The sequence below is a fragment of the Takifugu rubripes genome, chromosome 11, assembly GCF_901000725.2.
Source record: "Takifugu rubripes chromosome 11, fTakRub1.2, whole genome shotgun sequence".
NCBI classification, from domain to species: Eukaryota; Metazoa; Chordata; class Actinopteri; order Tetraodontiformes; family Tetraodontidae; genus Takifugu; species Takifugu rubripes.
The window spans coordinates 12,402,441-12,422,862 of NC_042295.1; the positions used below are offsets into that span (position 1 = coordinate 12,402,441).

General features: G+C 42.8%; 1 protein-coding gene across 6 annotated transcripts in view; it reads left to right on the top strand.

Annotated features, from left to right (window-relative positions):
- nbeab (neurobeachin b) overlaps positions 1-20,422 on the top strand; it is a 116,871-nt gene that overhangs the window by 29,594 nt on the left and 66,855 nt on the right. For all 6 annotated transcript variants that reach the window (XM_011608593.2, XM_029844292.1, XM_029844293.1 and 3 more), the window contains exons 15-35: positions 13-181; positions 3,122-3,201; positions 3,862-3,924; positions 4,169-4,266; positions 4,671-4,763; positions 5,279-5,387; positions 5,465-5,546; positions 5,637-5,760; positions 6,274-6,466; positions 6,575-7,495; positions 8,433-8,650; positions 8,814-8,964; positions 9,171-9,351; positions 9,514-9,641; positions 9,897-10,007; positions 10,216-10,384; positions 11,583-11,970; positions 14,903-15,057; positions 15,768-15,891; positions 16,998-17,125; positions 18,848-18,909. In XM_011608593.2, the coding sequence (XP_011606895.2) occupies positions 13-181; positions 3,122-3,201; positions 3,862-3,924; positions 4,169-4,266; positions 4,671-4,763; positions 5,279-5,387; positions 5,465-5,546; positions 5,637-5,760; positions 6,274-6,466; positions 6,575-7,495; positions 8,433-8,650; positions 8,814-8,964; positions 9,171-9,351; positions 9,514-9,641; positions 9,897-10,007; positions 10,216-10,384; positions 11,583-11,970; positions 14,903-15,057; positions 15,768-15,891; positions 16,998-17,125; positions 18,848-18,909 (3,747 nt within the window). The remainder of the gene's footprint in view (positions 1-12; positions 182-3,121; positions 3,202-3,861; positions 3,925-4,168; positions 4,267-4,670; positions 4,764-5,278; positions 5,388-5,464; positions 5,547-5,636; positions 5,761-6,273; positions 6,467-6,574; positions 7,496-8,432; positions 8,651-8,813; positions 8,965-9,170; positions 9,352-9,513; positions 9,642-9,896; positions 10,008-10,215; positions 10,385-11,582; positions 11,971-14,902; positions 15,058-15,767; positions 15,892-16,997; positions 17,126-18,847; positions 18,910-20,422) is intronic.

Below are 20,422 nucleotides of genomic sequence, written 5' to 3' on the forward strand. Positions count from 1 at the left end.
TCTCCTCTCCAGATCCAGCTCTCGCTGTACACGTATCTTTCTGCTGAATTTATTGGCACGGCAACCATCTACAACGCAATCCGTCGAGTGGGCACAGTGCTTCAGTTAATGCACATGTTGAAGTACTACTACTGGGTCATCAACCCCGCAGAGAGCAGTGGCATCACACCAGAGGGGCTTGGTGAGTCATTATTTTCTTCTTGGATATGTCGTCGGCTTTAAAAAAAAAAAAAGTTTCATCATGCTGCTAAAGGTCACTAAAGGAAGTCAATGGGAGCATACCAGGCATTGTGTGGTTTCATGAGCTTGCTATCAAAGTGTCCCCCTGAAATGACAACCATTCCAGCTTGTTTGGAACAATCACTGATTGAAGCACTTGCCTGTCAGTTTTCAGGCTTGAAGCCATTCGCTGGAGATGACAGTGAGACAGACACAACACATCAATAATTTCATCACCTCAGGGTGCTGGTGTTAGTGCTGGCTTTCTAAACCTTACAGCATGGCTGACATTCACAGGAGAATTAGTAGCAAGAGAGGTTCTTGAGTTGTAATTTCCAATATTGTAGCTTCTTTGTTATAGAACCGTATCATATGTTTCCAGAGGAAACATCAGTTATTGGCGCTGCGATGCCAAAGGACGTCACCTTCCATTATCCTTTACACTGGGCAACAAAGTGTATCATCAAGCTATTAAAATGTTTTTAGTGCTTTAAATTATGAATAAAGAAAAATCAAGAAAGGAATCCATCATTTTCACCATGTATTTTGTTACTCTTGAGTCAGTTTTGAGTTTGAAAATTAGAATTTATGTTGGAAGTTTGGTCTGCGCTGCCTCGGGCTCGACATCGCTCGTGTGTTTTTATTTGATCACCGTCTGCTCTGATTTACAATAGAAATTGTCAACATCAGCTGAGAAACTACCAGAAGAATAGCATTCACCCTGAAGTGTAGGCTGCCAATCTTGCCCAACAGTGGAAGCACCTTTTCATTGTTGTCCTGTTTGTAATGAGTCCTTTTTAAATTAAAGTTGTGCATCATTCTGTTATATTCTGTTCATTTTTCTATTCTGTTATATCTGCACCCAGAAGCTAACACATATTCTGCCTGTATTTGCCCCCCCCCCCCCCCCCCCCCCCCCCCTTTATCATCTGTGCTGTCTGTTGTGATAGATAATTGGTCATGAGATGGGTCGTTAGCAAAGCTGGCCAGAAGCCTTTTTTCCAATTCAGCTCAAACTGGTTATGTTTTGTTGTCACCACAAGAGAAAATCATTGGTGACAGACGTGGAAGTGCTTCACATGAATAATTTGGGCATGGATTGTGAGTGATTTGAGTTTAGCTGGGGCCTTTTTATTTACCTGAATTAATTTGATAATTAATATAACTTAAAATTGCTATGGGAAATAATTTGACACATGAACACTTCTGTAGTTTTACTCTTAAATGAAAGCTAAACTAGACGAACCAAGAAGCAGAATGAACATTCCATCTGCAGCTGCTTCACACAGTATTTAAGCACTCCAAATTCAAAACAAAGTTGGAGCAGTAAATGGATGATTGTAACTAAAAATGAGTAAAATTACTCTATATTGAGTTCCTGCATGTTTTATAGCATCACTGTTGCCATTCTATCAACATAAAATTCCTCTGCATAGCTGTCAAAATAGCTTAGCATCTGTAGTAAGCAATCCATCTCAAAAGGGTATAAATGGTAATTACAAATCACTGGGGGGTGGCCGCAATTCAAAACACTTCATATTTTATTGTCACCATGTTATTTATGCAATTTTTTCAAAGAAGTCTGTTTAGTGGAATAAGGCAGAGCTGTTCAGGGATCTACAGTGACTGAAATTGATTTTTCAGTCGGCTATTTCAGTGTGATTTCTAGAAATCCATTGTAGTGGTAATTATTTGTGATTGATGTCTGGAGGTTTGTATTCATGACACACGCTATTGCGCATGTAGCGATTTTATTATCATCACCATCATAATCTCAAGTAATTCCATCTGTTTGCCTTTGTGCCCTTGGATCGCTGCAGTAAAGCATCATGTGAATGACAAAGACGAGATGTGGAGAGCTGTTGAGCGTAATTGGTTGTGAATAACTAGGACGCAGGGGCTGCTGCAATGATGTTCTTATCAGTCCCTCCGTGTCAGGCTCTGTCCTGACACTGGGCTTTCCTCTCTCACTCTATTAATCAATGTTGGGATGCAGCAGCTCTCGCCGTCCTCCTTCAACCCCTGGAACAAGATGAGTCATCATTGACCACATGTCCACTGAATGGCCAGGGGGGCGGGCTGCCATTGCATCTGTTATCGCGGAGTCCTCCCCATTTCAAGTAAACATGTGTCCTGCCAAGGTGCAAGTGGACTTTATCTGGGCTGACAGGAGAGGAGAAAAATTGGGGAAAAGGCATATTTGTGGCTAAGTTCTCAGCAGTTGGCGCCATCTTATACCTCTGTGGCTGAAAGAATTTGTCTGTTCTACCTTTCTGGCTGTTCAAGGGGAACAGGAAATGAATGAATGCCTGCCAGGTTTTACTGCCAGGCTGGAACCTTTGTGCGACACTGTGTGCCTTGCTAATCTTGAGGGGACTTGTACTGGTATTGTTAAGAGAATAATGTATGCTGCATTTCCCCCGCATCTCACTGAGAAGCTCTTTGTTGTGTTAATCTGCCTGTTGCTGCAGTCCATTAGCGTGTTCACTCAGTCTACAAATTCTTTTTTTTTTTTAAAAAATGAAGTCTTTGAATATAAAGTAGCAAGTGACTATGAATATTTAGGCTAAGAAACACTAGTACGGCAGTGGCAGGCCTTATCTGACAGGTAATCAATGCTTTCTGCCACATCCCATCACTCTTTATTTGCACAGTACACGGGGGCTCTGCCTGCCACATATGGATGCCATTAATGATGGGAATGGATTTCTGTGTGACAGACATTGTGGACTGAAGTTGGCCTGAGCGTTATGGGTAATTTTCTGATGAGATGCTTGCCAGTGCGTGACCTTGGACTGGCTGCTGGAGCCGTGCATCCTGGGATGGACAGAACCTCTGAAGCCAGAATAAACTGTAAACTGTGGGTCATGTGGTTTATTACTCTCACTTTCTCCACCTGCAGATGGTCCAAGACCAGACCAGAAAGACATCATTTCCCTGCGGGCATTAATCCTTCTCTTCCTCAAGCTACTCATCCTCAAGGTACATCCTGTGTTTATGGCTGGGACATCTTGAAGCTTAGCCATAGTTTGGACATAAGTGTTTTCCTGCTTCACCATCATGATTATTATTTCATTTCTTCCGGAGGATTTGTGTTCTAAAAAGAAGACTATCTTTTCTGGAATGAAACCAATGAAAGAACAAGTGAGGTGAAAATTACAGTGGTTAATTAAGTATTTAGACACCAATTTTAACTAGATATTGGCGTCTGGTTTTGGTTAATGACGATCTGATTCATTTAGAAGGAATCCCCATTGTGTGACTCGTATCTGATAAAGTTGATACTTTGCATACTGGACATGTTTTGTAACTGTCTGAGGTTTGAACAACAGGCACTTTTAGCCTGGACAGGAAGATGCTTGTCAGCCCAGATGTAGCCTCTGGTTGTTCAGGCTGATTTATTGTTGAAACCTAAATTTGCAGAAACTGCACACCTAATCGAAGCACCAGACTCTGCTCTAAACTTGGAGAGAAAAAATATTCAGTTTGGGTCCTCCAGCCTCAGGTTTTGTTCTCTGGTTTTGATTAGTCCCAAATGCAAAACTACTCTGACCTTCTTTGTGAGAACTTGTAAATTTGTGTTGCAAATTACTTCGCCTTGTCTCCCACTTGAATAGACAGTCTCGATTTAACCTCTTTTAGGACCAAGGCGTGAAGGAAGACGAGCTGCAGGGCATCCTGAACTATTTGTTAACAATACATGAGGTACGTGGAACTCTTCCTTCTTCAAGTCAAATGATCCATTATATTCTGCTTCTGTTGCTTTTGATACAGGACTAAATCACTTTTCATCTTTTATAGTCAATATTTTAGCAGTTATGTGTATCCAATATATAAACTGCAGGAATCTATGCAGTTGGCAGATTTCTTCGCTGCAGTTAATATTTGAAATACTTTATTTATTCCTTTTAAGTTTTCCTTTGATTAGTTTCCTTTTGCTTCCCTGCAGGATGAGAATCTACAGGATGTGCTGCACCTGGTTGTCGCACTCATGTCTGAGCATCCAACCTCCATGATCCCTGCTTTTGACCAGAGAAATGGGATCCGGTAAGCCCCACAGCAAGAAGTAAATCCCTTTGCTGTTCAGGAACAACATGAATGAGTGATTTCACCGGAGGGGAAAAAAAGTGCACGTGGCACTTGTGCCGCTATTGTGTGCCTCATGAATAATGCAGGTGCTCACTGAGCAGATGCATGCATGGAAAACCAATTATTAACATATTGATTTCACAATGTGACAGGGATGAGCCTGCTGACGGTTTGTGATCCACTGCAATCTTCATGCACACAGTAGCAGGAGCACGCTGGAGGAATCCAATGTGGAAAAGCCGTTTTCATTTGAACATTTATTTAACGCTGTTATAAAATCAAGCATTTGGGATGTGGTTGTGGGCTAAGCAGAGTAGAGCTGAGATGAGATGGTGTAGCTTCTGCTGCTTGTGTCTATCCAGGGTAATCTATAAGCTGGTGGCCTGTAAAAGTGAAAGCATTCGCGTGCAGTCCCTCAAAGTCCTTGGATACTTTCTCAAGCACCTCGGCCACAAGTGAGTAACTGATTCCACTAAAAGTGTAATTAAAAACCTTGAGATTTATCTACCTGCTGCATATGTTTCTGTCACCTTTTTAGCAACACAAACTGGTGGAAAAGTTCCACCTAATCTGCAGTCTGACCTTTTTATAATCAGGCTTTTGTTAGAACGGCTGCTTTTGCAATAGTAACCTAAACCCTGATGTTGAGGCAGCGGGTGCAGCTTGAGACTGGAATTATGACAGCAGCCCTATTCAGCTATTTGTCACTGTTGAACCCCTACAGTCGTGGTATCTCTCGCTTGTATCTGCGCTCGTGACAGGCAAACTTTGTTATCTGCTAAACCTCAAAAAAAAAAAAAAAAATCCCCAAATTTATGACAGCAGGATGTTCCAGACACTTGTCTCCAGAGTCGAGTTCCCTGTGGGTGAGACTATGAAAGGCAGCTGCAGGCACTCGCTGATCTGTCAGTGGCTTATAGATCTCTAAAGAAGTCACTTAACCACAACATCTATGTTGGTGCATCCACAGGAGGAAGGTGGAGATCATGCACACACACAGCCTCTTTACTCTTCTGGGAGAGAAGCTCATGCTGAACACCAGCACTGTGACCGTGACAACTTACAATGCTCTGTATGAGGTAACAAATCGTTTCCTCTCTACTGTAGAGTTTTTTGTGTGCCAAGTGTGTGACGGGTGTCTCTCCACCTCCCCCAGATCCTGACAGAGCAGGTGTGCACTCAGGTAGTTCACACCCCTCATCTTGATCCCGACTCCACAGTGAAGATTCAGAACCCAAGTAAACCTCGGTTCCTTTTTGAAATATGCAGTAGATAGAAAAATTGGCATTCACTTGTGTGTTTTACCTGTATCTTGTGTCTGATATTAGTGATTCTTAAGGTGATTGCCACTTTGCTGAAGAACTCGGCCCCCAGTACTGAGTTAATGGAGGTGCGGCGGCTCTTCCTGTCAGACATGATCAAACTGTTCAGTAACAGCAGAGAGAACAGAAGGTGAGCGGAGCTTAACCTGCCTTTGATTTCTCTCACTTTTTAATGTGTAAACCTGAAGGAATTAGGAGCCTTCCTCCTCTTCCTCCTTGCAGCTTATTTAATAAGATCACATGATGTTGCGTCAGACAAGTGCTAAATTTGACTCTGCTTTCTGAGCTTTGTCACTTTGACACAGCAGCTCTTTTTATTTTGCAGAAACACTTTCATTGACACTGTAATTAGATTTCAAGTCTCGAGAATTTGATCTAAATCTTTGACTAATTGGCTTAAAATGAATCCTGATTGGAATGTGTTTATGTAACTGAAAGCCAGAACCTTTGTAAATTTGTTTTTTTCTCGACTGTCGCTTTGCTTGATAACTTGGGAACAGTGTCAGGCAGAGCCTGGTTCCTCTGAGACAAGACAAGATCCAAATGGAACTGTCTTAAAACAATTGTCATCCTGATTGAAATGAAAACCAAAGGAACTTCTCGGGGAACCTCTGTGAGGATTGTTTTATTGTCTTTTTTAAAGGTGCCTGCTTCAGTGCTCAGTATGGCAGGACTGGATGCTCTCTCTTAGCTATTTAAACCCCAAAAACCCCGACGAGCAGAAGATCACTGAGATGGTGTACAACATTTTTCGCATTCTCCTCTACCACGCAATAAAGCACGAGTGGGGAGGCTGGCGCGTGTGGGTGGACACGCTCTCCATAGCCCACTCAAAGGTAAGGACCGTTTAATGCAACCGAAATGAAAGCCTGACCCCTGCTGTTCAAGGGCAGCTTTAACTGTTGGAGCTGGACCTGTCTAAAATGTTTTAATGGTTTTCATAGGTGACATATGAGGCACATAAGGAGTATTTGGCACAGATGTATGAAGAGTATCAGCGTCAGGAGGAGGAGAACATTAAGAAAGGGAAGAAGGGTTTCGTCAGCACCATTTCTGGTTTGTCCGCACAGCCCTCGGGCATCAAGGGCAGTGTTGAGCTCAGAGAACCAGATGATAACTCCCAGACACCAGAGAGCGAGGAGTACGAGAGCGCAGACAACCTGTTGGCAGAGAGGAAGAGGTGTGAAGAACATCTCAAAGGCACAGAGATGGCAGATGAGGTCATGGTCGATGTTGGTGATCTTCTTGTGGACATCAAGGCAGAAAAGGTGGAGGCCACAGAAGTTAAACTTAATGATCTGGAGTCTGAATCGCTGGGAGTGTCTCAGAACGGAGCACTGGTGGGGATGGGCTCCCTTTTAGATAATGTTTATTGTGCTGCTGTGGAAAAACTGAACAGTAATGTTAGCGGAGTGTTAGAGGATCAAAATTCATGCCCACTCATCGGACTGGATGATGAAAAGGAGCCCATCGGGAATGGCAATGACTTCCTGTTTGGAAAGGTAACAGCCAGAATGGAAGAGAAGCTGCTGTCAGGACTCAGTCCAGCTAAGCCACTGGTCACGCCCCACCCGGAGCGTCCAGTCCATATGAACACCAGTGAGGAACTGGGCCGTCTTGTCTGTATGAGAGGGTCTGACTTTGGTTCCCTACCCAGTATTTTGGAAAAGGAAGAGTCTGAACCACAGCCATCGTCACAGGGTGCCAGATCTGCTGAAGTCCCGCTTAAAACACCCAAAGATCCTGACGGTAAAGCTGCATCCAGAGAAGATGCCCCAGCAAAAACGATAAACTTCAGCTCTGACACGGAGAGGCCGAGTGATGGCCAAGAAAAGGAGAAAAAGATCCAAACATCCTCCACACAGGTTGGTCTGCAGCTCAGTTCTAATGTTCAATTATATCGATTTCTCAGATAAATGCTGTTCATCTGTCACGCTGCAGCAACTGAATTTAAGTGTGATGTATTCACCTAATCCTGTGATTTTTATCCAGCATGACAGCAAAATGAATAAGAAAGAGGCCCCAGATGTGAAAAACACAATGGTGTTTTTGTTCCATTCTGCTTTACTGTGGCACCTTTCACCCAAAAATTGATCAGGCATTTTCCCTGATGGGAAGAGAAAAACAAATTTGTAATCTTTTTATAGAAGCAGCTTATTATACATAAACTGTAAGGAACAAATTGGACAAAATTAGAGATCCTCACATCTCGGTAATAGTTTCTTTTGAGGTGTCATATGTATTTGTATGTATTCACTGAATCATTGTGTACTACTGGAACAATTAATTCCCCCACACCCTCAGAGGTGATGGCGGCCTCCTGCAGGTCAGGCAGTTTCTCAGACAAGGACAGTAGGTTGGAAGACTGACATAAACACAAGGTTATTCGGCAGCATTTCCTGGGAGTTATTTACGTCTGCCCTTATCCCGAATACCATGCTCTTCTGCAGAGACTGGGTCACTGGTGGAGATTTGGTGGGCGGTGGGGTTTATTTTCGAACAGTTCTCTGCTGCTATAATTGCTCGTGTTCCAGTTAACGGCTGCTGTTTTAAACATCCTTGCAGGACCCAGTTGGCTCATTTATCTCATATTTAGAATTGCATTAACTTCTCCTCACCTAAGAAGGTGGTGGATGGAAGAGTTTCTTTGTTGCTCATTTATCATTCCCAGTGTACAATATGATGGTCGCATTAAATCCCATCAAGGCAGAGACCATCAATCTCAAATGTTGAATATGATTAGCAACTAGTCTGAAGTGTCTCACGATGCCACTATATAATGATTAATTGGTCTCCTCCTAGAGTCTACATGGCTGCCTTGGCACTCAGACAGATGGAGATGTACGAGTGGACCTGGGTTTCAGGGGGGTGCCCATGATGGAGGAACAGAGGCATCAGTTCAGCCCTGGCCCACGCACCACAATGTTCCGTATACCTGAGTTCAAATGGTCAGTCGTGCACCAGAGATTACTCACTGACCTGCTATTTGCACTGGAGGGGGACATCCATGTCTGGAGGAGGTGTGTGAAGTGATTTCTGTATATTACAAAAGATGAAAGAGCTGGCACGTGTGTGTTTATGTAACAGTACATTAATTATTCATTATTAGATATGCAAGTTTTTTTAAGCACCTCTTCACTTGGAAAAAAGTAACAATTTAATGATTTCCTTCACCTTCTGCAGCCACTCATCCAAAACCACCATGGACTTTGTCAATAGCAACGAGAACATTATTTTTGTCCATAATACTATACACCTCATCTCCCAAATGGTCGACAACATTATTATAGCCTGTGGGGGGATCTTGCCTCTTCTATCAGCGGCCACCTCACCTGTAAGTGCACTCCTTTCTGTGAGAGAATACTGCCATCTAGTGGCTAATTATACGAACTGCTGTCGAAGTTCTCTACTATTGAATAAGGATAATTGAGTGTTTACATTGCTTTATTTAAACATTTTACCATTCAAAAAAGTCTATGTTTGGTTTTAGTATTATATTTTTATTAACTAATGATTTTTATTTTTTTTTAATCCATCCAGATGGAGTTGGACAGCATGGAAGCAACACAGGGCATGTCTTCAAGAACAGCCATCAATTTCCTCTCCCGTCTCATGGTTCTTGTAGATGTCTTGGTCTTCTCAAGCTCCCTAAACTTTGCTGAGATTGAAGCAGAGAAGAACATGTCCTCAGGTGGCCTGATGCGTCAGTGCCTCAGACTTGGTGAGCTCACAATTGTTTTCTGTCGTAGACCATATTCCACCACAAGAAAAAGTAAATGGTAATCAGAGATTATCAATTACACTCAGACATTGTACAGCAGCAGGTATTTTCAATCATCTCTAAAACTACGGTCTTTCTGATGTGTTTTTGTTTTGTTTGTAGTCTGTTGTGTGGCTGTTAAGAACTGTCTGGAGTGCAGGCAGAGATACAGAAATGAAGGAAAGAAGTCATTCATTCTCAACAACCACAAGACACAGGAAATCATGCTCGGCGCAGTGAATTCCAGCAAGGTATGAAATGATGAATCAACTTTAACGTTACCTCATAGTCCATCTAAATAAATTCTGTGTTCACTGTGCATCAGTGCAAATAATGGAACATGTGAGATCTACTGTTCCAGTTGATTATTCATCTAAGCTATTACATTTGTCTTTTTATGCTACAGTCGGTCTGTGCGTGTTTGCTAGTCACTTTGATACCATAAATGATTTTACTATGGGTTTCAGCTGAGCACACTCAATGTCATCCTCTCTTCTCTGATATAGAGTAGCATAGAAGCTGCTGTCCCCAGCAACATGTCCCCCATCAAAGACCCTGATCGCCTGCTACAGGATGAGGACATTAATCGTCTTCGAGCTGTGGTTTTCCGTGATGTGGTGGGTGTAGGTCTACATGCGTTATGTGACTGTGTGGAAGATTCAGAGATTATCTGAGACATCTTTCAATTCACAGATGAAACACCCAGACTGCTCATTTTAACACAAATGTTAAACCAGGATTAGAATAATGTTTAAAAATATCTGAATTCTTATCACGCCACGTGAATGGCTGGTGTGTTACTGTATTGTGACCCCTTTCCCACAGGATGACAGTAAGCAGGCTCAGTTTCTAGCATTAGCTGTGGTGTACTTCATCTCTGTCCTGATGGTCTCCAAGTACCGGGACATCCTGGAGCCCCAACGGGAGAGCGACAGAAAAACCAGCCAGTCAGAACACAGCAGGCATCAAGAGATCAGCTCACCAACCAGCAAAGGTGTTGACAACTAGACTCTGTATTAAATTTCCATTGTTCTTTCTAGCTAATCATAAATGCATTTGTCAGACATTTATGTGCTGTTTGTCCTTTCTGCTACCTGCTTTCACTCAGATTTAATTCAGAATAATTACAGGGCTTCCCTGCATGCACTGCACTGATTACATATGTGTTATTCATCAGCTCTGCAATTTGCACTGCAAAAAAATAAGCGTGGAAGCAATTGACGACTGGGTATGTGGTCGCTGCTATGAACATTAAAAGCCTTTGTCTTAATTAAATGCAAGTCATCAATGGTACAGTATGTTAAAGCACATCAAAGGAAATCGGTATTCTTATAGCACTCTGCCGCACAGCCTTTGTGCAGTCGGAAGCCTTTGTGAGATGCATGAGAGAACATTCATCAACTTCTATTCAGACAAAAGGAGAGGTGCAGAAAAGATACTGAAATAGGTGAGGTATCGAGGTATGAAAGCACAATATTAAAGAGCTCGGATCACACAGAATGAGGCATCAGAAAGCGGCAGCATTGACCAACCTCTATGGCTGTTTGGCGCAGTGGAGCCAGACCTGCTATTTTCAGCATCATCTGTCAGTGTCCATTAGGCAAGCAATCCACCAGAGGAGAATGGGATCATAGAGGGCTGCTGCAGAAAAAAGGCACACTGCTGTTTCATAAATTTCACTGGAAAATAGGGGAATTTTTCAAACGGGATGTGGCAGACAATCGCCTGATGGTTCAGGAAGCCAGAGGACTGCCTGGCAACATCAGGCTTTGCTGACCTTGTTTGGGGGGCATGTGATAAATATTAATATGGCCACTCTACATGCAGGTAACCATCGCATCAGGATAAAATAACCAGACTACCGAACAAAAGAACACTTGCTCTCAGCGTTTTTTGGGGGGGGTCAAGCGAATAATTTCATGCTGAGGCAGTATGCATATTTGTTATGAAAGAGGCAGATTTTACTCCGTATGAGACAGTGCAGCTCAGTTTAGCACAAGATGGTGAAATCATTCGCCAGTGATCTTCACCTTGTGACAAATGCGGAAGAAAATTCTGAAACGGTGAAAACATCTCATCCCCTTTCAGAATGTTGCTGTTTTGTTTGCTGGAAGTAAAATGAATGTCGAAATTCCAGCTTATGGACTTGCATGATAATTATAGGTGTGTGTGTGTCTGTGTTTGTTTTGCAGAAACCATAACACTGTTTGATAATGGGCTAAACCCGACATCAAACTCGGGAACTGGAGAGGAGCAAGGATCCAATGTTCTAAACGGGTCCGACTTAGATCACAGCATGGGGGGGGCAGATACCACGAATGAGCTCATACTTGCACTATCGTCTGAGGTGAAGGATTCCACGGAGATTCTCTCTGAGTGTCCCAGCGCGGAGCAGCTGAAATCCTCCCCTGACATCAGTATGAGCCAGACCAAAAGGGGCATCAATGTCAAGGAGATCCTGAAAAGTTTGGTGGCATCTCCAGTGGAGGGCCTGGAGCTGGAGCCCGAGTCTCACCCAGATCCTGCTGCCAAGGTCCAAGCCCACCGCGTGCTGCCGGTGCAGTTTCACTCCTTTGACAGGTGAGACGGACCCGTCTGTTCTTCTTTGTTGTTTCTCTGCTGGATGGGAACCAGTGAAGCATCGAAGGTGAACGCTGGGGCATTCTGAGTTCAAGAAGTTGGGCTTTTATATTCAATTTCAGTCACCAGAGGACAGTGTAATACAGGAGATTGGATTGCAATCATCTCAGTCTTGATTCATTCTAATTTCTCCACCTGTTTAGGAACCTGGATCTCGAGACCTGTAGTGTTTTTAAGGATCATTTGTCTTCATCTTCACTTTCTGTGCCCCATCAATCAGGCCTCTATAATGTATTTCTGTTAATCCCAAGGTTTACCTTGGTTATCCAGGATACCAGTAATGGTTTCTTAGCAACGTGCAACACATTATTCACTTGTCAGTTGTAAACTTCTCATATCCGAAGGCAGGAAAAAAAAAAAAGTCCCAGTGTTTGAAAAGTTCTCTGAAGCATGGTGGCACTGCTGTGCCTTATTTACATTCCTGGATTAGATAAAACTACACAGTAATCTATCTGGATTTGAGAGTTTACAAACCTGTGCCTTCAGGGATTTCCAGCCTCAGATCCCTCCTCATTTTTAATCTCTGTGTTTGGTGAAGTTTAAAAAAAAAAAAATGCTGGCATAAACTTCCTTTCCGGACCTCTTTGATTTGCACCAGTTTTTGGATCAGGAGATTCAATGGTCCCCTCATTTCCTTCTATTCGTTCTGCTGCTGTTGAGCTGGACTGATGTACGTCCATGAATAGTGAGGAAGATGGAGGAGTGTGCAGGGAGAGGGCAGCTGAGTGGGTGGGGGTCTCCAGGGTGTTGATGACAGATTAAACAGAAGCGGCCTCGCGCCCCAGCACACCCAGCCCTGTCACCCTCACCGCTCAAACCCATAATAGGACCTGGCAGGCTGAAATGAGTCGCCACAGTAAAGTGTATTATTTTTGAAATGCTTTCACACACACCCCCCACAATCACATATACAACTTAGTCCTGCTCTTTTCGCGTCACTCCTCTGTCAGCCTCCATTTTCTGTGTCTAATTGTTTGCCACCTGCCAGTGAAATGAGCTGCCAGACGTGGAAAAGCCTTTCATTTGTCTGTCATGGCAGCGATAGATTAGGAGTGACAACATCAAAAAAAAAGGAAAAGAGAGAAACAATGGATTGAAGCAGGCCGTGCGGGAGCAGTCAGTAAAGTGGCCCTCTCCACCAGTGGGGAGACCTGAGTTTACACTTAAGTCTCAACTTCCTTCCGTCCCCCAAATTTACTAAAGATTATAAAACATAAAAACGTCAAATGTTTCACCACCGTGTGCGCCTGGATATGAGCACTGCATTCCCAATTAAATCACTACCGGATTAGATTCCATTTGTCGGGTTTATAAAGGAAATCTCTTTGGTTTTATGCTAGGGTGCTTCCGAAGCCACAACCTCATTAATATTCATTCTAAGATTAATCCCTGCTATATTTTCCACAACTCAATTAAGACAATCCTATTAATAAAGTATGTGCTAGATAATCTATACATGATTCATGAGCGCTCTGTAAATGAATTATTCATTAAAAAGAGGTTCATGTTTTATCAACATCCTGTAGATAGATTGTAATGGTGCTGCAGCACTGTCTATACAGGCTCAGAGGCTTCTACAGGGGCACAAACATGGAAACAAGATCAGATGAGGGCCAGGTTTTTGTGTGGTATTGCTAGATTTTTGCAGAATTATTACTCTTTGCCTATTAAACTACAAACATTGAGGATTTAAAGACATTTGTGCTTCATAATTCTCACCAGGAGACAGAGAAACCTGAGAAATTAGGGTTAAGGTGGAACACCCCCATGCTTCCGAGCCATGGTTTATGTCCCACAGATCCCAGGATGTTTTACTTCATCTGTATGATGGAGTGTGAGCATAATGGCAAAACAAACGGGTCAAAGTCTGTGTTGTTTTGTGAGGCTAGGATTTCTGGGGATTTGCTTCAGATGACAGAAGGCTTAGCTTGTGACAGAGTGAAGACCTGGCCTGTGTCCCCTGGAGTTACTGTTCGAGGCTGGAAAAGACATTATCTGGCTGCCTCGCCAACCTCAAGGCCAACTGTAGACCTGATAAGGACAGACTTTCCTTCTGTCTCCTAACAAGGAGCTCTTGCAGACCCAGGTTCGCGACATCCTCTTTATTCCTTGACCAATCAGGTCACATGAGAACAAATGTGTCGAGGGTTAGGGGGATCCTCTGAGGTCAGAAGTGTATCTTCTATCTCCTGTCATGACAAGCTTTCCTTCCCCATGATTAATTCATGAACATGTCCCTTTTTGAAAACACCAAGTGATGTTTTGTATAGCAAATTTAGGGGCACTCCAGTAATTCCATTTATAAGTAAAAAATATTCAGAATAAATTAGGACGGACTGAATATGTATTATATATTCCTTTTTTAAATGCTTTAATATATGAACATGAACCTCCTAGAGTAGGACGGATAATTCATGCATTTACGGAATCTTTTTTTTTTTTCTATTTATAAAACACGAATAAATTGAAATGTTTCCATTATGGCCTTTGTTTATTTAAGAGAAAAAGAACTGTCGAGGACAGTTGACACAAATCCCAAAGAAAAACGTTGTTGTTCTAAAGGTAGAGCTCTGACTAACCTCTGCTGGATTCTGGCTTTTGTCAAATTCAGTTTTATTATGAAAAGCATCATGACTAACACACGATGTGGCTCCCTAATTTAATCTTCCTGTTTGGACTGGTTTTGTTTGGAGTCTCACAGTATTTCTGAACTGTGGCCAAGTCAAGTAATATTTTTTCTTTGCATTATCTCACTGTACTCCTCACATTTCTTTTCATTTGACTCCATCTGCAATTTTTTTTCTTTCTATAATATATCTACTGTTTGCTATGTGGATGCAAATCCAAGGATATTATGATGGTTTCTCTGCAGGAGTGTGGTGGTGCCGATAAAGAAAGCCTCCCCCGGCAGCCTGTCAGTGAGCACAGTGGGGAACAGCAACACCTCGGTTGGCCTGACAGCTGGCAGCATCCCAAACATCTTTGCCGCTGCCTCTGCAACCCCAAAAACCATGATCAATACTACGGGTAAGTGTTGCAGGTCAGTGCCTACAGTCGATAGGCATAGATAGACATTACAATTACAATCATAATGCCAGTGTATGTAATTATTTTTACATTTAAAGAGTCAGATAATGTTTTGCCCTTCTTTGTCTCTATTCCAAAAATGGAAACAAAGCCCCCTTATGATTATTGGACCTGTGCAGAGCCCCATTCTTGCCACTAGATGGCCCCATTGATATTACTATCACCGCCAGTCATGACGGACAGCATTCTATATGATTTCTTTCTGATCTCTGACCTGCTTCGTGCCTTGAGCTACCGTAACAGTAGTGATAACAATCCAAACATGTGACTTTTCTGTGTGATGTACATTTTTGTCTCGTTAAATTTAAGTGCTCCCACCCACATTGGGCCTGCCTCCCCACTGCTGCATTGAGCTCGTTTTAAGGTTCTTTTTGTCTCATCCTTTAAAATATCGTTGTCATCAAGAACAGTTAACAGCTGCTGCATTTAGTTAAAAATATGTGGAAAATAGGAAAATCTCTCCCCGCTGACCTTCTAAACTGTAAAATTTACCATTTCCATTGTGTTTTTGGGTATCCAAGTTGTCTCTGCTATTCTCTTTGTGTTGGTTTTGAATAAAATGCTCTACTTTTTTCTTATTGTGAAGAATATAATTCATTTGATCATCTGTGAGGAAAGGTGGGCCTAATTAGATGTTATTTCCCCTGCAGGAGCCCCTGATGCAGCCCACTCTGCTACCTCTTCATCAAATTTTGTTAACGGAGCCACCAGCAAGAACCTGCCAGCTGTGCAGACTGTGGCCCCGATGCCTGAAGATACAGAGGAAAGCATGAGGTACAGCTGTCCCACTTCAGGGAATTTTAATGGTCTATTCATGAAAGAAAAATAAATTTCATCATTGCGTTTAGTTTGGTCCGATTGATTTTTGGTTTTTGTACATTGTGAAGCAAAATAATGCTCCTGAAACAGTTTTTGTGGGGAACGTTGGGCCTAATTCTTCATGTAGGTTTTGTGCATTTGCACATCTTCGCCGTGACCTTGAGTCTCTTCCTCAGTTGGGCTAATAGTTTGTGACAGAGATCATTAGTCTTGCTTTCCCACTGTCTACTGACAGAGTTTACCTCTTCTCCCTCTCTCTCTTATTTCAGCCTGTTATGCTCGAGGAATAAAGATTCTATTTTGTTGCCATGGCAGCATACCCATGTTACTTGGTGTATCTCTGAAGAGTGTGGCCATACTATGAGACTGCAAAGCCTGTAAAGATCTTGCCATTTGTTTTACTTTAAAATAAAAGGACAGTTTTTAAATTCTGGTTAATGGTATAGAAATTACTGATTTTGAATTTCGTGAATGAGCTTATTGGACTATGACGTAACAGTAGAAATTCTTCCTTCCCTGAGCTGCCTTTCAGAGGTGCAGGACAGTGTCTGTACCTCCCAAATCACATACAGTCTGTGCTTCATACGAGCCTGTCATCCCACTGCCAGTGTGGAAGGGTAGATTACACTAAAAGAACACTCTGGAGCACACTTGCTGCTCCTTAGCTACAAAAACAATCCTCTCCTCCTCCTCCAGTCGAGTACCAGTGCTCCACTGTCGGCACCACAGTTTCTCAGAGCAGCAAGTCTGTAGAAAGAACTTGTGTGTGCAACAACTGTGATCCCATTTGCTACCATGGTAACTTGTCACATCAAAGGATGCAAACAGCTGCTGAGGAATATATGTCAATATGTGTCAGCGGTGGCTTTTATCAAGATAGACCTTCACATTTCCTGTAGCCCTTGCTGTCATACATATCATCTGCTCTTTGCCTTTGTTTGTATCCTCTAGATTAACTAGAACCAGGTATGAATTGCTTTACGCAGTGTATTTATTTGTTCCAGTTTCACTTCAAGTGTCTCATTTTCTTCTTTCCGTTATGGTTTTATTTGCTTTGTCAGTATTACAACAAAGCTGGAACAAGCTTTGGAGAAGGTGGCCCCCCTGCTAAGAGAGACCTTTGTAGACTTTGCACCCTTCCTGTCTCGCACCCTGCTGGGCAGCCATGGCCAGGAGCTGCTCATCGAAGGTACAGATATTAAGAAATTGTTGCCTTTACAGTATACTTGGAATATGTCGATCTCAAATCTCTTATGTTTGATGGGTTTTTTGGGTTTGTTTTGGATTTCATATTTCCTGGAAGTTTTGTAAAAACTCTTTCTGACCTTCATGGACAGCAGACTTGCAGTCTGGACTTTCTTCAGTAGTCGGCCATGAAATTAATTATTTGCAGTTTTAAAATTTGGATGTGATTATAATAATTGAAGCTTGTCATGTCATGTTTATTCATCTGCAGGGTCTAACCGTATAAACCGTCAGACCAGAAACTATAGACTGTGTAAACATTCCGACGGGTGCGTCACGCACACGTGGCTCTAGCTACTGCAGAAGCTCAGGGAAAGAATGAAAAATCAGGTAGCAAAGGCTTGACAAGTGTGAATATGTGTGGTACCTCTTCACTCAAAGTCTGTCAGCAGACTGACCAGGCTGACGAACCTGATCTGAAAGCCCAATCCCACAAACAAGGGGATAGATCGGCAGCCTCGGCTATGTTTAACTGTCTGCTCCCAAAAAAGTACTGTGCGTTCAACGTTAACATTGATTATAGAAGCTTTATTATACAGGGTCAATACAGGTTTAAATAATTGCAGATTTAATTTTGTGTGTGTTAATCTGATTGTTTTTCCATTGGCCTCTCTTCCTCTTCTGGCACTCTTCAGGCTCACAGTTGAAATACTGTGCTCTAGTGCAAAGGCGCTCCATTTACCAGTAATTACCAACCATCCATCACTCCCTAGATTGTTCAGGGTCGTGCCCCCGGTGCCCCTGTGCTTCACCCTGTCCCTTCACCCCTCTGCAGACATGTGGTCATTATGTTGAGTGCACCCTGAGCTTTACACTTGGAGTCGGTGGCTACGGTCTGTGTGTGAACAGTGCTGCTGTTGTGATGTCTGCCGCCTGTTCCTCACTGCCCCCTGAGCGGCCCAGGCTGCCGGCACATTGCCCAACAATGCCACATTCACCCGTGCTTTAACCCTGCCCTGTTTACTGGAAAGGACTGGCAGGCCATGTTTAAATAGAATGCATTTAGTTTGTCTACCAGCGCAAGGCCAGGGTCAGTCGGCTACCTGACTTCTGTGTCAGGCTGGACTGACTTATGGCTCAGCATGTCACAGCTATAACAAGAGGTCAGCTGTGGCACTTTGTGTACAACAGCAGGGTCACATCCTCTCTGAGTATTTACAATAGTCCGGCTCGACCGTTCTCCCCTCACGAATGGAGAAGGATGTAGATCCCTGTGTGTCTTCCTCTGTGTGGAATATCACACATTAGCGTGTAAAATATAACAACCTGTAGGTATTTTATGGTCATGTTAGGATGATTAAACTGGAGGTTTTATTTTAACCCATCTATTCAGTGTTCAGGCTGCAATATTTTATGTTTGGCAGAAGGTGCAGAAAGCACGAGTGAGCTGTAGGATTGGGTTGGATGGGTTGCTCGAATTATCTTTTCACCCCCCACCCCCCCCCAACTTGTGCTTCGCACCGTTCTTGAGATGAGGAAAGCTGTGAATCTTCCTGCATCTGTTCTTCCTGTGTTTTATGAAGGGGAAATCAATGCATTTGGGGGGTTTAGATATTGTCAGTCTTGAATGTTTTCACTTGTGTCCTGCAGTCTACCATCTGTGTGGAATGTGTCATAAGCTTTAACATTGGAGCTGTGTACACACTGGTGTGGTTTGACTCCACAGGTCTCGTGTGCATGAAGTCAAGCACCTCAGTGGTGGAGCTCGTCATGCTGCTCTGTTCTCAGGTGAGATTTTGTGTCTCTTGCTCTTCACACAAATTTTCTCTCACTTTTCACTCTGTTTTCAAACTCGGCGTTTCACACTTTTGAGCGAACGAGCCCCACCTCGTGTAAATCAGGCAAGGAATAATTGACTCTCGTTAGGTCCTTGTTTTAAATGAGGTCACAGCTCTGATAGTAGTCTGAACAGGAGATATTCACCATACCTTAACATCAGCTCATCAGTCTTGTGTCAGGAGCCCATAAGGAAACCATTACCAGGTGCCTCTTTCTGGATCCAGACTGCGGGACCGAAGCCTTGACAATGTGGGCTGGGCTGCCACTTAATGTTCTCTCTGGTATCTGCTGGCAGAAACATTTTCCTGCTGCAGCTCAGTCTCTGTTATATGATGATGGTTTTACAAAAAAAAAATACACAGCGTCTGTGTAAAGTTGGTTTTTGCAGCTGTGGGACTGGTTGCGAAGAGCATCAAGTTGTTTTCCATCCCTCCTGTAGCTCCGGAGGTTTGGGCTGTTAGAGGTTGCTAGGATTAAAGCTAGGCTGAGATATCAATCATACACAAGGCTTTGAAATTAGATCTTCATACTTGATACTCTCAACCCTTCAGATACAGTTTACCCATGAATCTTGTTGACCATCCAGCTAATATGATTTATTTAATAATCACACAGATGAATAATTGATTGTCACCTTCTTTCACATATACCACTTTAAGCCAAAAGATGTAGCCTTTTCCCTTTAAGTGGACATTAAAGTTTAAGCATGTTCTTTGAGTTACAAGTTTAAAATGTCTAAACTTTGGAGCAATCTAATCAATAACTGATGCCTATTGGCGTCATGCTTTCAGTTTTCTAAAGCTTGGTTTCTCATCTAAAACGCCATCGTTGATGAATCACTGACATATTTCAACATTAAGGTTTTCAGACAGTACAAATGGCACTAAGCTGACCTATAGACCCTTTCTGTTTTGTGACCTGTCAGTTTTATGAAGGAATTAGTGGTAATGATCTGCCATCTCATATTTAAGCATACTAATCACAGCAGTCATCGTGTGGCTGGCTGGAGACACCGCGCGTCTCTCCACTCAGCCTGGGCAGATGAATGAAAAGGTCAGGAAGCTCTGTTTCTTGTAACTTTTTTGGGGGGTGGGGGGTTATATAATGGAGCCGCAGAAATTTGTGGATGGAAGGTCTCCAGATGTGCAGAGTCTACCGGAGCAAAGCTGGGCAGATAAAAGCAAAGGCTCCTGCTCACTGACAGGTCAGATTGAAACACCACAAATACTTAGTGCCCTGCTGAATTTCAGAAAGATGAAAGTTGGGAGTTGTTTTTTGTTTTTTTTTTAAGATAAATGGAAGAATGTGTCATTGCCTCATGTTAACCTGATGTAAACCTTGAGTAACTTTGCAAGAATTAACTGGGTTTTTTTTGGTGTTGCCTTTTTGTTATGTGACCTAAGGTTAGCAAAGGCTACGATGCAGTGAGCCTAGATGTGTGCACGTCAAAGACTTTATTGTT